General features: G+C 37.9%; 3 protein-coding genes and 1 long non-coding RNA gene across 4 annotated transcripts in view; 2 read left to right on the top strand and 2 right to left on the bottom strand.

Annotated features, from left to right (window-relative positions):
• Positions 1-15,386, top strand: part of LOC146978227 (major histocompatibility complex class I-related protein 1-like) — a 246,574-nt gene that overhangs the window by 111,898 nt on the left and 119,290 nt on the right. The gene's annotated exons all lie outside the window — the stretch shown is intronic.
• The window catches only part of LOC146978228 (major histocompatibility complex class I-related protein 1-like), a 121,199-nt gene that overhangs the window by 16,998 nt on the left and 88,815 nt on the right, over positions 1-15,386 (top strand). The window lies entirely within an intron of this gene.
• Positions 5,892-12,457, bottom strand: LOC146978233 (major histocompatibility complex class I-related protein 1-like). Its single transcript, XM_085790927.1, has 7 exons — positions 12,366-12,457; positions 10,135-10,407; positions 9,643-9,933; positions 8,245-8,529; positions 7,496-7,633; positions 6,165-6,207; positions 5,892-5,933 (listed from the first exon to the last, which is right to left on the bottom strand). The coding sequence occupies exons 1-7, from the start codon at positions 12,418-12,420 to the stop codon at positions 5,909-5,911; spliced, it is 1,110 nt and encodes a 369-aa protein (XP_085647053.1). The 5' UTR covers positions 12,421-12,457; the 3' UTR covers positions 5,892-5,908.
• LOC146978230 (uncharacterized) overlaps positions 14,339-15,386 on the bottom strand; it is an 80,602-nt gene continuing 79,554 nt past the window's right edge. Inside the window, exon 3 of the long non-coding RNA XR_015037064.1 lies at positions 14,339-14,940. This is a non-coding gene — a long non-coding RNA (uncharacterized LOC146978230). The remainder of the gene's footprint in view (positions 14,941-15,386) is intronic.

Genomic DNA, 15,386 nt, shown 5'->3' with positions numbered 1-15,386 from the left:
ACTGTCGTGTAGGCAGAAAAAGAAAAATCAGTTTTTGAGGTAAAATAATGATATGTATTTGTCAAACATCTACTATGAGTCTAAGATGTTAAGAGCCTTCGCACATGGTCCAGTCCAAGCTATTTGAATTTTAAAATTTAGAAGCTTGCTGTGATGCCACCATTAGCACAATTGTCTTGTGTTTCGTGTTGAGAACATTTGACATTTTGATCTGTCATCATCACCCTGGCTGGGTCTTGAACTCACAACCTCTGACACCAAGAACCAGCGTTTAACTCAGTGAGCTAATCATCTGGAAGTGAGACATGGTGTGTGTCTTCTCAAATAGACTCAGGGAGTCAGTGTCCGGGCAGCAGTTGTGAACGCAGATTTCTGTTATCTAAACAAAAATCTGTTAATACATAAAATGCATTTAGACAGCGAAACAGCTTCAGGACATCTGACATTTTGATCTGTCATCATCATCATCTTCACCCTCGCTGGGTCTCGAACTCACAATCTCTGACACGAAGAATCAGCTCTTAACTCGCTGAGCTAATTGGCTGGTAGTGAGACCTGCTGTGTAGCTTCATTTATCCACTCAGGTGAGCCTGTTGTGATGAAATGGTCAAAATGTCAATAATTCAGTCATCTAAACAAAAATCTGATAATACATAAATTGCATCTTGACAGCATGGAAATGTTGGTGATTTGTTTTTAATGATAAGTGTTTTGCTTCATAAGAGAAAATATGATGTTTAAAAATTCCACTCTCACATTGATTGCAGTTGTTCCCATGAGAGCAGAATTCAAAATGTTCTCAAAAATTCAGTTTTTGAATTAAAATTCTGATATTTGCTAAACTTCATCAACCATGACTCCAGAATATTCTCATTTTTTTTCAGGAAGTTTGAAAATGTATTTAGCAAGAATTTGATGGTATATGTTTACAGTGCTGTTTACAGTCAAACGTTTTCATGCACTGTAGGCTCAATTTTTGCTTAAGTGATCTTTTTTGTTGTTGCAGATATCATGTTTCTGTTCATACTAATCAAGTGGTTTCTTCAATATGAGTGCCTTAACTGCAATTTAATACGATTTCTGCAATGTATAATAATTTTAACTCTGTCAAAACACAACCTTAATTCAGTGTGCTTTGAAGGGGACAGAAAAAAAAAAAAATGTCCATACTTCAGGAGGCAGAGATAATTTTACTCAGAATTGTGAAAGGCAAGTCAGACTTAGAGCTGTCAGGAGATGAGGTGGAGGAAGGCAGGAGGGTGAAAGCTCACAGAAGGATAGATCAGCTTTTGAGGAGCCAGAGGGACAAAGTGACGGCCCCCACCCTCCATTATGGATAAGAAGCGAGTGAAACCTAGAGCTGTGATATTTATGGTGTAAATGCCTAGAAAGGGATCGTACACACACACACGCAAGTTTGGTGACAATTCAGCTAACCTTATGGGAGGAGCTTGATAAGTTTTACAGCTTTTGAAAAAAGCTGAGTGATGGACTTCATAATTTGTAATGAGTTTAAGTGGACAACAGTTTTAGCAGTATTGGGGCTACAGTTTGGTGAAAGTTTCAACACTGTAGCATGTACTGTTGATTTTGTATCTTTTAAAGTTTTTAAATTTAAACACACAAACTGCATAACACACTAACATCCCTCACCTGCCACAAGGCTTATTTTTCAAATTAAGGGTGTTATATAGTTGGTTTGACATCTTGAGGTCAAAAGGTCAAGGAGCATAATAATTTCATTTACCGTATTTCCTCTAATAGAGGCCGAGGCCTTTATTTACTTTAGCTGCCCAGGGGAACCGGCCTGTATTGGAGACCGGCTTATATTTGAGAGAGGCTATTATTTCTTCCTCTGTTTCATGCTGGTGCTCAAATTTGACAGTTACCGTGCTCAGTTTTCATTCTGCCTACAATTAATTATATTTTTTTTACACATTACTGTAGCAGGTACCGCAACAGCAGCGATCAGCTGGACAGGATTAGGCTAATAAACGCTGGAGCACAAGTGACCAGTTTTGTCACAGATCGGGTAGCGTCGCAAATCGGGTAGTGACACGCCATGCTGCTAAAGCTCTCTTCGGTCGAGTTGTCAGTGACTGTTTCCTTGAAGCGTGGGTTCATGTGGCACTTCAGATCTAGCTACTGCCATCTGCTGGCACTTGTGGGTTACTGCATCCGTGTTTGGCCGCCTGAGACCAGTGCATCCACAGTGACTGAAATTCAGGTTTTTTCTGTTTGTTTGTTTTTTTCCCATTGACCCGGCCTGTATTTGGGGCCGGCCTTTATTTGTTCGTGTAAACCACGCCCCCGGCCATTATAACAGACCCGGCTATTAAATAGATACCGGCTACTATTAGAGGAAATACGGTATTTATTTTAATTGTAAAAAAAAATGACGAAAAGATATATTTAAAAAAATAAGCCTTGTGGTAAATGAGTAATATTAATCTGTATGCTGCACAGTTGGTTTGACATCATTCACTCAAATGGTTGAAGCGCATAATAAGTTTGTATTTTTGATATGTCAAATGAATGTTGAATATTAAACTAACTTAATGCCGGTCTCATGCACGGACCTGAAGGGATACTTTCTAAAACAGGGCCCATGAAAAATGCACATTAGCCTGATTCATTTCCTCTTCTCTGGCTGTTTAATGTAACCAGGACTAGTGAATAGGCTACTTACACATTTCAAAACAAGTCAACAACTTATCGTCGATATCATTACATGCTCAAAAAAAATGCAGAAGCCTACTTACTTTCACCTTACTTTCTCTTTGAACGTGACATTAACATTAACATGCTCAAAAGTCTTCACTTACCGCTGTTAACCATCAACCCTGTCCCGAGAAGGACAAAGATTGCGATGAAAAACATTGTGTTTTCAGTATAGCGTCTCTTTACTCCTTCTAAAACTTTCTTCTTATTCTTTTTTTTTTTTTTTTTTGCATTTTACCCGACTCAAGGTCAGGGATCTTTACTCCGTGTCGTCCAACGACTAGTCTGTTTCCTGCTTCTGTCAACTACCTGACCGTTGGTCAGATAATAAGATAACAGATAAGACTGACAGTGCGTCCAATGCTGCCTGTAAAGTGATATATTGCATGAGATTTCAGGGGCGGGTGAGGGGTAGATTGACTTTACTCAGAAAGGTTAATATGCTTATCAGTGTTCGAACGCTTCAAATTCATAGGTAGGCTAATGCAGTAACGTACAAATTAGTTTTAATTAACAGCAATGTTGTAATGTAGCCTAATAATTTACTTTTCAAAGTAACTATACCCAACACTGGACAGTACAGTAGGCTATTTCTGACTTCTCTGTTGGCTTTTTGACTCCTTCTTAACTATGTTGGCAGGGGGCTAATGGGTATTTTTGAAAATATAAAGCAAACCATCTACAGCAGGAGTTGTGACTGTTTCATATGATATATTTTTTTTCTGAATTCTGCATTTTCCCTCGCACTGCAATACGGTATGTTTTAATAGGCTGAAAAGCAGTGTTGGATACCCCTGTTGTGAATAATGGGAAAATGTGGGCTAATAGATGTGGGCTATATAGATTAATTGATTTTATCTACCCATATAGGTATACAAATTTTACGATTACGATTTTATTAAATTCCAGTTATGTTGTTCTTGTATTTTGTGTCACATTGTTTTATTGTAGTGGCAGACGTTGACAAGAAAATTTCAAACTGGCAAACCATGTCACAAAGGTTGCCGACCCCTGATCTACAGTGTGGTTCCGTGGCATAAGAACAAACTCCACGTTGTCTTTTTGAGCTTGGAGGTTCTTTACTCACTTCTTTGTTGTTTTTGTTTTTGGCGAACCTTCAATTTTTCATAGGCTATCTATGTGGCAGGTGGCACCGAGTAGGAGAGGGGAGGTGCAAAATTTAAGAGGGGGGTAGAAATAGGTCTAGCTGTATGAACAAGTGTTGTGTGTCTGTTGGTTCGAGAGTCTTGGGTTGGTTCGGCCGGGGGAGTGAGGCAGGTGTGCACCTCTCTCCATGCTGACATGCAGGGAAACAAAGGAGGCTGATATGAGGCCCTGTTTTAAATTTTTATATTGTTTAGATGTAGGTGTGATATGGACTGTTTTTATATGTTTCAAAGACTTTATTAAATCCATAAAAACACAAACTGAGTAAATGTAAGTTAAAAATATCTGGTATGTTGAACTGTCCCCTTACCGACTACCAGCTACTTGCAGCTCAGCAGGGAAACAGGTCTGAAAGATATTAAGAGTATACTACTGTACTGTACATATAATTCACAATTTTTAACTCTGATCAAAATTTTCTTTTTGTAAAACTCACATGACCAACACCAATGATTCTTCCCATGGATGTATTACAGTCATGATTCTTCCCCATCATGGATTTTTTAAATTTTTTTTTACAGTGGTTAGCGAACAGTGAATGTTCAGTGTAGGGACCCAGTGGACGACCTGCATGACAAGTCAGACCGTGGTGAACAGACTGGTGCACAGCCAGCGAAAACAGAAACTGACTCAATTAGATCAACTGATTGTTTTTCCTTCACAAAAACACCTCAAACCTCTAAAATACAGCTTATTAAACACACAGCTTCAATTCAGCTTTTCACAAATCATTTACATCCTTTATTTAATTTGCATAGGCATGAAATCACACACATTATAACAAACAGATGACATCATCTAAATAGTGTTCAATTTTGTCATTTTAAAGGAAAATGTACACAACCCTGAATTAAGACAATGTCACTCCTTAACTGTTTTTGGTCCACAAAAAGTTATTATTGCCTTGATTCTATTCTATTCCATTTATTTTCAACTTTTTAGGTAAAACCAACACATTTTATGTCACATGTCACACACTGATATAACTATGATACATCTTAGCAGATTTTGGTATTCTGATTTCTTACACAAATAGACTAATGCAAAGTGCAATTTTTTTCTTTTTAGCAAAATAGAGAAAATCTGTTTATAAAAAAAGAAAAGAAAAAAATGTAAGTGTCAAGTTTCACAAACCAACCTTACATATTTGGCAGGGTATTTTAACCCCGTAAAGCACTTTGCGAGTTCTCTCTCTGAAAAGTGCTATGCAAATAAATGTTACTTACTTTAGATTCTAAAAGCATTCTTATCAAAGCTAATCAGTAAATGATAGAGACAACAAAAAAGATATCAAGTAAAAAATCACAGTTGAGACTAAAATCTTAATTCACCATATAACCCATCACACAGTATATCTTGTATTTAATAGATTAAAATAAAGGCATTAGGTCATCCTCCCTGATTGCATTTCGTCTGTCCTCTTCTTCTATTTATCTCGATCTGCTTTATTAAGGCCTCAGTAGAGATACATGTATATCACCAGGACTTTGAGCCCTTGATATAACCTCCCTCTTTTAACTAACCCAACCCCTCCCCCCAAGGTTGAAAAACATTTTCACTTTAGCAACATTATGCAACCGTCAATTATTCTTCTCAAGTTAAAACCCATACCTATATCAGTATATCCTTTTTCCCCTTGGAAATTCCCATTGTCATTCTTAAATGTTGAGACAGTCGTTTCAAAACCCTCTAGAAATCCAGAGGACAATTTGCCTATTTACATACTTATTCTTCTTCTTTTTGACTGTTATTTCCCAACTTAATTTCTTTCATGGTCCCCTTTTCATTTCTACCCACTGTCAATTTGGTAGATTGGTTGATATTTGCAGAAGCTTAAGATCATGTGAGCACTGTCCCATTTCTTGAGATGATGATTCTTCTGGCTTGAGTTCCTGTTGCCTGGACCCTTAGATAAAAAAAAGATGTAACACATCTGTTTACTTTTCTTTAGTTTATCAGGCAATTTTGGAGTGACATATTGTTCATACAACTATGATGCTTACCAGTCTCTCCACCACTACTATTGCTGAGAGACGCTGCTGAAGCTGTGCAGAAAAGGAAAGGCATTGTGGTATTCATATAGATGCAGGAATAAATCCACTGAAATTCCAGTCCATGTGCTTTTCCAAGCACATGGACTTTTATTTGGTCTTATTAAAGATACTACTTATTTAAATGTAGAAATTCTGAACCCACTTCAAATAAATAAGGTGAGAATCAACAAAAAATACTTTATTACTTTAATACACTATTCAATTGTGTAACTGCATGATTACCCATCAGAGGCGGTAGATGCACTGAATCCACTGGGCTGAGAACCTAAACAAACACATACAGAGAGGCAGGTGCAATTAGTATTTTCCTCCTGACTGAGTCACGTTTGATCCAGATCAGAACTTGTTTTTCTTACCTAGGGCATAGATGTCTCTTTCCCTGGCAGGACCTGTCATTAAACACAACACACCCTATTCCCCCTCACGTTCAGACCAGAAAACTCTTGATGGTCCCCCGCACCCGTTTTAAAACACGAGGTGACTGCTCTTTCCAGGCCTGTGCCCCTCGCCTTTGGAATGCTCTACCATCGACCTTACGCAGCATAGAGTCCACTGAAGGTTTTAAGAAAGAACTAGACAGGCTTTCAACTGATGTTGACGTTGTGGGGCCTCTGTAAAGTTACCTGTAATTGTGCTGTTATGTATATTTTGTTTGTGATCTCTGTATACTGTATTTTATTGCATTTTATCCTTGTTGTAAAGCACTTTGTGATTTTATCTATGAAAAGTGCTATATAAATTAAATTTACTTAATTAATTACTTACAACATTAAAGCAGAAGTAAGTGATATATTTGTGTTAATATAAGTCTTAAATAGTTATATCTTCCGACAGCAATCACTTACATAGAGTGTTTGGACCGAAACACGGGTCTGTCAGTCACTCTGCTCTGCTCTGAGCCGAAGAGAAAACATTTATCGTATCCTACAGTTTTTATCCAATGAGGAGAGAGAACGGCATGCAGGGCTGTGTGTGCAGCCAAGGAACGCCGTGAATGTGGCGACGTAGGGACGAGGACTGTTATGGTGCGTTCAAGGAAACTCGTTTTTTTCCGACCTGTGAAGTCGTACCAGTTCGATCTGGTACATAGACTGTACAAAAAGACGTACTGGTACGATTTCACGGGTCGGAAGTTACGAGTGGCCGTTATAGTGACTTTCACCGGTAAAACAGGTCGGAAAAACACGAGTGGGTTGCCTGGAACGCTACAGAGTCGTAAATTGTGACTTGAAGCTGTAATTTATGATTTCAAAAGCCTGCCTGGAACGCAGCATTAGCGAAAACGACCGGATCACTCACTTCTGCTTTAAGAATTCATGTTTTGCTTTAAAGAAAATAGGTAATGTAGAAACTAAACTGCTGCTACATTGCATAGCCGACAATTGCATTGCAATTTATTAAGAGGTTTTTGTAACACCCCTCGTTATCCACAGATATGAATCATGTGGTCTGAACATCGTAGAACTAGAAAAAAGGAGAATTTATTCTCGTTGTTTTATCAACCTGGACCTGTGTACCCATTATATTGACAAATGTGTGTGCATTGCACCTACCACCAGTTCGGCGATTCCTAAAGAACAAAGACCGTCCACCAAAACCAAGAGCAACACCAACCAAGAAGACCACCGCACCCGCAGCTGCACCAATGATGATTCCATCTCCTTCAGACTCTGGATCAACAATTTCGTGATCTAAAACACAGGAAACATCCTCATTTGTTTTATGTTCAGATTTCTTCATTCAACATTATTTCTATTTGAAAGACTCAATTTACTATGGATGTGTAGCTCTTAAAAGATGATGATGCTAAGATTTAATTAAATGAATTATGATATAATGTTTCTCCTTATGCCAGTGTGCACAACTGTAACTGCTGACATAGCAATCTCCCAGGAAGATTTACTGAGAGTAAACCAAAAGAGAAATTTATGGTTTTAGTCTGCTCAATAAAGAAACACATCTGGTTGTCTAACTTGGATCTGATTAGCATAGGTTTGGTCATGAGTTAAACCATTTTGTTTGGTATATTTCCTGTGGCTACACTGGCATGTTTACCGATGGCGAGTCCCTGTCAAATTTTGGTTAAAGATAGATTATCCTTCAGAGATCTCGTCTGCTGGCATTGAAAATATTTACCTTAGTTGGTGAGGTCATTTGAATCAACATTTCAGTCATTACAGACATGTTGTCAGTATATTCTGCAATAATGTCCATATTGCAAACCTAATTTAATTTACAGTTTTTATCATTTCTTCAATACAGAAATGTTAACATATGCAAACAGTAAGAAGCATGTTCTTACCCCATGAGGTCTCAACATGTACTCCTGAAGCCGTATGGATGATTTCACAGGTGAATGCAGACTTGTCACTTCTCAAAATCTCCACGCTGTCTCTCCTCTGGAAGGTGTCGTCTTCATTTGGACGAACACCTGAGGATTTTAATCCATCATCGATCTCAAAGATACGGCAGTTTCTTTTGATTCGCAGTGTGATGTCTTTTGGGAGGAAACCAGTTGCCAGGCACGTCAAAGTGACATTGGTCTGAACCTTTGAGCTCTTTGCAAACAGGTGGATCTCAGGTGGAGCTGGAAGGAGAAAACATTAGGTGAGTTCCTGTTTGCATGGTGTCTTTAGTATTTTATTTATTTATTTTACCCGTAGGATTGATTATTGCAATGCTCTTCTTTCTGATCTTCCTAAAAAGAATATCGCACCATTACAACTACTCCAAAACTCAGCTGCACGTGTGCTAATGAAGACCAGCAAGAGAGCTCACATTACACCCATTTTAAAGTCCCTGCATGTACTTCAGAATCAATTTTAAGATTCTTTTATTGGTTTTTAAAGCTCTTAATGGTCTTAGTCCTTCTTATCTGTCAGATTTGCTTTTAACTTATGAGCCATCCAGAACTCAGGTCTTCAGATAGAGACCTTTTGTTAAAACCTAAAGTTACAACTATAACTTTTGTTATTACGGCTCACGACTGTGGAACAGCCTTCCTGAAGACCTGAGAGCAGTTGCAGTGTGAATATTTTTAAGAATAAACTTAAGACACACCTTTTCAGCTTGGCTTTTGATTAGATTTTACTTACCAGGTTTTACTATTTTATTAGTTTTCCTATCCTTTTATTTCTCAAATTTTACTGTTTATTTATTTATTTATTTTTAATTTGTCTTTATTTATTTATCTATTTTTATAATTTTAGTTATTTTTATCATGTTCTTTCACTTATGCTAAATTTTAGCTCATTTTATTTATTTGGTTTTAGCCAGTCCCTGGTGTTTCCTCACGGCAAATTGTTGAGAGTAAGATAGCGCTTCAGTTGCCTTCTTTCAAACTCTATAAATGAGTGTGTGTGTGTGTGTGTGTGTGTGTGTGTGTAGTTGCGTGACTTTGGGTTTTATTTTTGCTTCGTTTTGTCTGCTTTTATGGTGTAAAGCACTTTGTGCTATATTTTCATTGCTCTATAAATAGAGTCTGATTGATTTATTATTTTATTTCAACTATTCTATACATTCATATTGTCCAATACCATTTTCAAGATCACGGTTTATGAATATGGTGTTCCCCCAAGTTTGATTATGATTTTGGCTCCTAAATGGATTCTACGTTTTAAAAAGATATGGATTACATAAAATAATACTTAATATCAATTATAGTGTTTGCTGATGGAAAATGTTGCCACATATTTCTTACAGGCAGCCTTCAGCTGTTCCACTCCATAAGTCATGAACTTGTTCAACCAATCCATGCACTCATTCTCCAGGTAGCCTTTGGTGTATTCTTTCAGGACCTGGACATTGTCCCACTTTCTCTTGGTCTCCAGAGCTGCATTATTTGCAGCCACCCAGACAGAGTTGGCGTCATCGAAGGACAGGAAGTTGTCTCCATCATAGCTGTACATGTCCATGCCACGAACGAACTTTAACTTGCCGCCGGGCTGAAGGTCGCCCTCACAGCCGAGCATCCACTGAAGGACATGGAGGTCTATGGGGCAGAGCAGTAAGACAAACACATAAACATACACATCACAGTATAAGATGCTGCAGAGGTTTTCTGGATAAACACTGAAGTAAAGTCACCTACAAGACACATTACAAAATCTCATAAAAACCATGTTGGTTTCAATAAATGTAGCAAAAGTTACAAGTGAATCACCAACAGCCCCTCACCTTCCCCACATTTTACCTGTTTCATTCTGTCTCATTCGATCCATCAGGATCTTAATGTTGACTTTGAACCACTGCTGCTTGCTCTGGCGGGACTGTGTGCCTTTCTCCCAGTAATCAGCCTCAAGCTTCTCTTCCATCCATGTCTGCTTGGGAACTTTCTTCTGGTTCTCACTGTCAAAGTAGTCGATCAACCTGTCGTCCATCAGACCCATGGCTGTGAAATCATGGATACCAGGGAGACTGACTGGTTTGGAGAGGCCCGTGTAGATGTAAGTGAGAGAATGTTTCTCTGGAAATCACACAGAACAGACAAATATTTATTAACACAATGTCACAGTTGTCGGGGAGTGACACAAACCACATGCACTCTCTTTCAAAATGACGGGAATAACAGCATCCAGATGTTATGGCAGTAAGGGATTTAAGAGATCTTTTTTTTGTTGTTGCAGATATCATGTTTCTGTTCATAATAATCAGGTGGTTTCTTCAATATGAGTGCCTTAACTTCAATTTAATAAGATTTCTGCAATGTATAATAATTTTAACTGTCAAAACACAACCTTAATTCAGTGTGCTTTGAAGGGGACAGCACGTCTTACTAACGTCTGTTCAAAAAAAAAAAAAAAAAAAATGTCCATACTTCAGGAGGGATAATTTCAGGAGATAATTTTACTCAGAATTGTGAAAGGCAAGTCAGACTTAGAGCTGTCAGGAGATGAGGTGGAGGAAGGCAGGAAGGTGAAAGCTCACAGAAGGATAGATCAGCTTTTGAGGAGCCAGAGGGACAAAGTGACGGCCCCCACCCTCCATTATGGATAAGAAGCACGTGAAACCTAGAGCTGTGATATTTATGGTGTAAATGCCTAGAAAGGGATATTAGCGTACACACACACACACACACACACACACAAACACACTTAAAACCTTGATTTGCCAAACTATTATAGATTTGTTGAAAGTGCATTCAACGATACCTCTTTTTTTCTTTATCACTTTAATTTCAACCCTGCTGTGGAGGAGAATACTTTGCAGGACAACACTGGCTACCACCACAAAGACCGGAGGCCCTCTAATTACTTCAAACAGTATGACCAGGGTCTTTGAAAAAATGTCAGAGCAGTGAGAGCACACAAACCAGCAGGAGCTGCTCATCTCTGGAGGCAGCCTTAAAATCTCAGTGTTTCCCACAGGGTTTCAGGAGACCATGGCGGTGGTCAGAGTCGGACTATCCAACGGGGGTGGGGGTGGGGGGGCAGTCTGGAGATGCTCTCTAGCAAGTTTGGTGACAATTGAGCAAAACTTATGGGAGGAGCTTTATAAGTTTTACAGCTTTTGAAAAAAACTGAGTGATGGACTTCATAATTTGTATGAGTTTAAGTGGACAACAGTTTCAGCAGTATTGGGGCTACAGTTTGGTGAAAGTTTCAACACTGTAGCATGTACTGTTGATTTTCTAGGTATTTTTTTTTTAAGTTTTTAAATTTAAGATATCTGGCACGGGGCCGGACATTTCTGTAAAGTTTGGTGAGTTTTCACCCATGGGAAGTATGACTTCCCACTCGGAAGAAGAAAGAAAGAATTCCAGACCCTAAAGAAGAAGAAAGAAGAAAAAGAATTCCTAGAAACACAATAGTGTCCGGACCCTAATAAAATGATTATGTTTCTTGACCTTTTGACCTCAAGTCAAACCAACTGCATAACACTATTTATTACTATTATAAGTTATTTTTTCCAAATTGAGGGTGTTATATAGTTGGTTTGACATCTTGAGGTCAAAAGGTCAAGGAGCATAATAATTTCATTTATTTATTTTAATTGTAAAGAAAATTACAAAAAGATATATTTGAAAAATAAGCCTTGTGGTAAATGAGGAATCTGTATGCTGCACAGTTGGTTTGACATCATTCACTCAAATGGTTGAAGCGCATAATAGGTTTGTATTTTTGATAGGCCTCGGTCAAATGAATGTTGAATATTAAACTAACTTAATGCCGGTCTCGTGCACGGCCCTGAAGGGATACTTTCTAAAACAGGGCCCATGAAAAATGCACATTAGCCTGATTAATTCCCTCTTCTCTGGCTGTGTAATAAAATGAATAGGCTACTTACATTTCAAAACAAGTCAACAACTTATCGTCAATATCATTACATCCTCAACTCAAAAAACAAAGCAGAAGCCTGAAATTTTAAAGACGTGACAACTGCCGTTTACTTTCACTTTCACGTGGCCAAAAAGTCTTCACTTACCGCTGTTAACCATCAATCCTGTCCCGAGAAGGACAAAGATTGCGATGAAAAACATTGTGTTTTCAGTTTAGCGTCTCTTTACTCCTTCTAAAACTTTCTTCTTATTCTTTTTTTTTTTTTTTTTTAGCATTTTACCTGACTCAAGGTCAAGGATCTTTACTCCGTGTCGTCCAACGACTAGTCTGTTTCCTGCTTCTGTCAACTACCTGACCGTTGGTCAGATAATAAGATAACAGATAAGACTGACAGTGCGTCCAACACTGCCTGTAAAGTGATATATTGCATGAGATTTCAGGGGCAGGTGAGGGGTAGATTGACTTTACTCAGAAAGGTTAATATGCTTATCAGTGTTCGAACGCTTCAAATTCATAGGTAGGCTAATGCAGTAACGTACAAATTAGTTTTAATTAACAGCAATGTTGTAATGCAGCCTAATAATTTACTTTTCAAAGTAACTATACCCAACACTGGACAGTACAGTAGGCTATTTCTGACTTCTCTGTTGGCTTTTTGACTCCTTCTTAACTGTGGATGTTGGCAGGTGGCTAATGGGTATTTTTGAAAATATAAAGCAAACCATCTACAGCAGAGGTCGGCAGCCTTTGGCACGCATGCCACGGGTGCCACGCCGCGGCATGATCACTGGCACGCTGGCACCTCCACCGCTAAATTTCTCACCACTACCAGCTCACAGTGTATCAATAAACCTGACGATGACGCTGAAACCCAACTACACATCTGTTAAATGATTGCCTGTTTGTCTGTCACTCATACTGTCCAGGGATTGTCCAGGAAATGTTGTGACTGTTTCATATGATAGATTTTTTTTTTCTGGATTTTGCATTTTCCTCGCACTGCAAATTGTTTTAATAGGCTGAAAAGCAGTGTTGGATCCCCCTGTTGTGAATAATGGGAAAATATCTTCAAAATATGGTTTGATGTGGGCTATATAGATTAAATGATTTTATCTATCCATATAGGTATACAATTTTTACGATTACGATTTTATTAAATTCCAGTTATGTTGTTCTTGTATTTTGTGTCACATTGTTTTATTGTAGTGGCACATTGACAAGGAAATTTCAAACTGGCAGTCCATGTCACAAAGGTTGCCGACCCCTGATCTACAGTGTGGTTCAGTGGTAAGAACAAACTCCATGTTGTCTTTTTGAGCTTGGAGGTTCTTTACTCACTTCTTTGTTGTTTTTGTTTTTGGTGAATCTTCAATTTTTCATAGGCTATCTATGTGGCAGGTGGAACCGAGTAGGAGAGGGGAGGTGCAAAATTTAAGAGGCGGGTAGAAATAGGTCTAGGTGCATGAACAAGTGTTGTGTGTCTGTTGGTTCGGCCGGGGGAGTGAGGCAGGTGTGCACCTCTCTCCATGCTGACATGCAGGGAAACAAAGGAGGCTGATATGAGGCCCTGTTTTAAATTTTTATATTGTTTAGATGTAGGTGTGATATGGACTGTTTTTATATGTTTCAAAGACTTTATTAAATCCATAAAAACACAAACTGAGTAAATGTAAGTTAAAAATATCTGGTATGTTGAACTGTCCCCTTACCGACTACCAGCTACTTGCAGCTCAGCAGGGAAACAGGTCTGAAAGATATTAAGAGTATACTACTGTACTGTACATATAATTCACAATTTTTAACTCTGATCAAAATTTTCTTTTTGTAAAACTCACATGACCAACACCAATGATTCTTCCCATGGATGTATTACAGCCATGATTCTTCCCCATCATGGATTTTTTAAATTTTTTTTTACAGTGGTTAGCGAACAGTGTATGTTTCAGTGTAAGGACCCAGTGGACGACCTGCATGACAAGTCAGACCGTGGTGAACAGACTGGTGCACAGCCAGCGAAAACAGAAACTGACTCAATTAGATCAACTGATTGTTTTTCCTTCACAAAAACACCTCAAACCTCTAAAATACAGCTTATTAAACACACAGCTTCAATTCAGCTTTTCACAAATCATTTACATCCTTTATTTAATTTGCATAGGCATGAAATCACACACATTATAACAAACAGATGACATCATCTAAATAGTGTTCAATTTTGTCATTTTAAAGGAAAATGTACACAACCCTGAATTAAGACAATGTCACTCCTTAACTGTTTTTGGTCCACAAAAAGTTATTATTGCCTTGATTCTATTCTATTCCATTTATTTTCAACTTTTTAGGTAAAACCAACACATTTATGTCACATGTCACACACTGATATAACTATGATACATCTTAGCAGATTTTAGTATTCTGATTTCTTACACAAATAGACTAATGCAAAGTGCATTTTTTTTCTTTTTAGCAAAATAGAGAAAATCTGTTTATAAAAAAAGAAAAGAAAAAAATGTAAGTGTCAAGTTTCACAAACCAACCTTACATATTTGACAGGGTATTTTAACCCCGTAAAGCACTTTATGAGTTCTCTCTCTGAAAAGTGCAATACAAATAAATGTTACTTACTTTAGATTCTAAAAGCATTCTTATCAAAGCTAATCGACCAATGATAGAGACAACAAAAAAGATATCAAGTAAAAAATCACAGTTGAGACTAAAACCTTAATTCACCATATAACCCATCACACAGTATATCTTGTATTTAATAGATTAAAATAAAGGCATAGGTCATCCTCCCTGATTGCATTTCATCTGTCCTCTTCTTATCTCGATCTGCTTTATTAAGGCCTCAGTAGAGACACATGTATATCACCAGGACTTTGAGCCCTTGATATAACCTCCCTCTTTTAACTAACCCAACCCCTCCCCCCAAGGTTGAAAAACGTTTTCACTTTAGCAACATTATGCAACCGTCAATTACTCTTCTGAAGTTAAAACCCATACCTATATCAGTATATCCTTTTTCCCCTTGGAAATTCCTATTGTCATTCTTAAATGTTGAGACAGTCGTTTCAAAACCCTCTAGAAATCCAGAGGACAATGCGCCTATTTACATACTTATTCTTCTTCTTTTTGACTGTTATTTCCCAACTTAATTTCTTTCATG

Source organism: Trachurus japonicus, chromosome 11 (genome assembly GCF_045865225.1).
Source record: "Trachurus japonicus isolate A0001 chromosome 11, Traja_1.0".
Taxonomy (NCBI): Eukaryota; Metazoa; Chordata; class Actinopteri; order Carangiformes; family Carangidae; genus Trachurus; species Trachurus japonicus.
The sequence above is the reverse complement of the archived record's forward strand: the minus strand, read 5'-3'. Positions and strand labels throughout refer to the sequence as shown.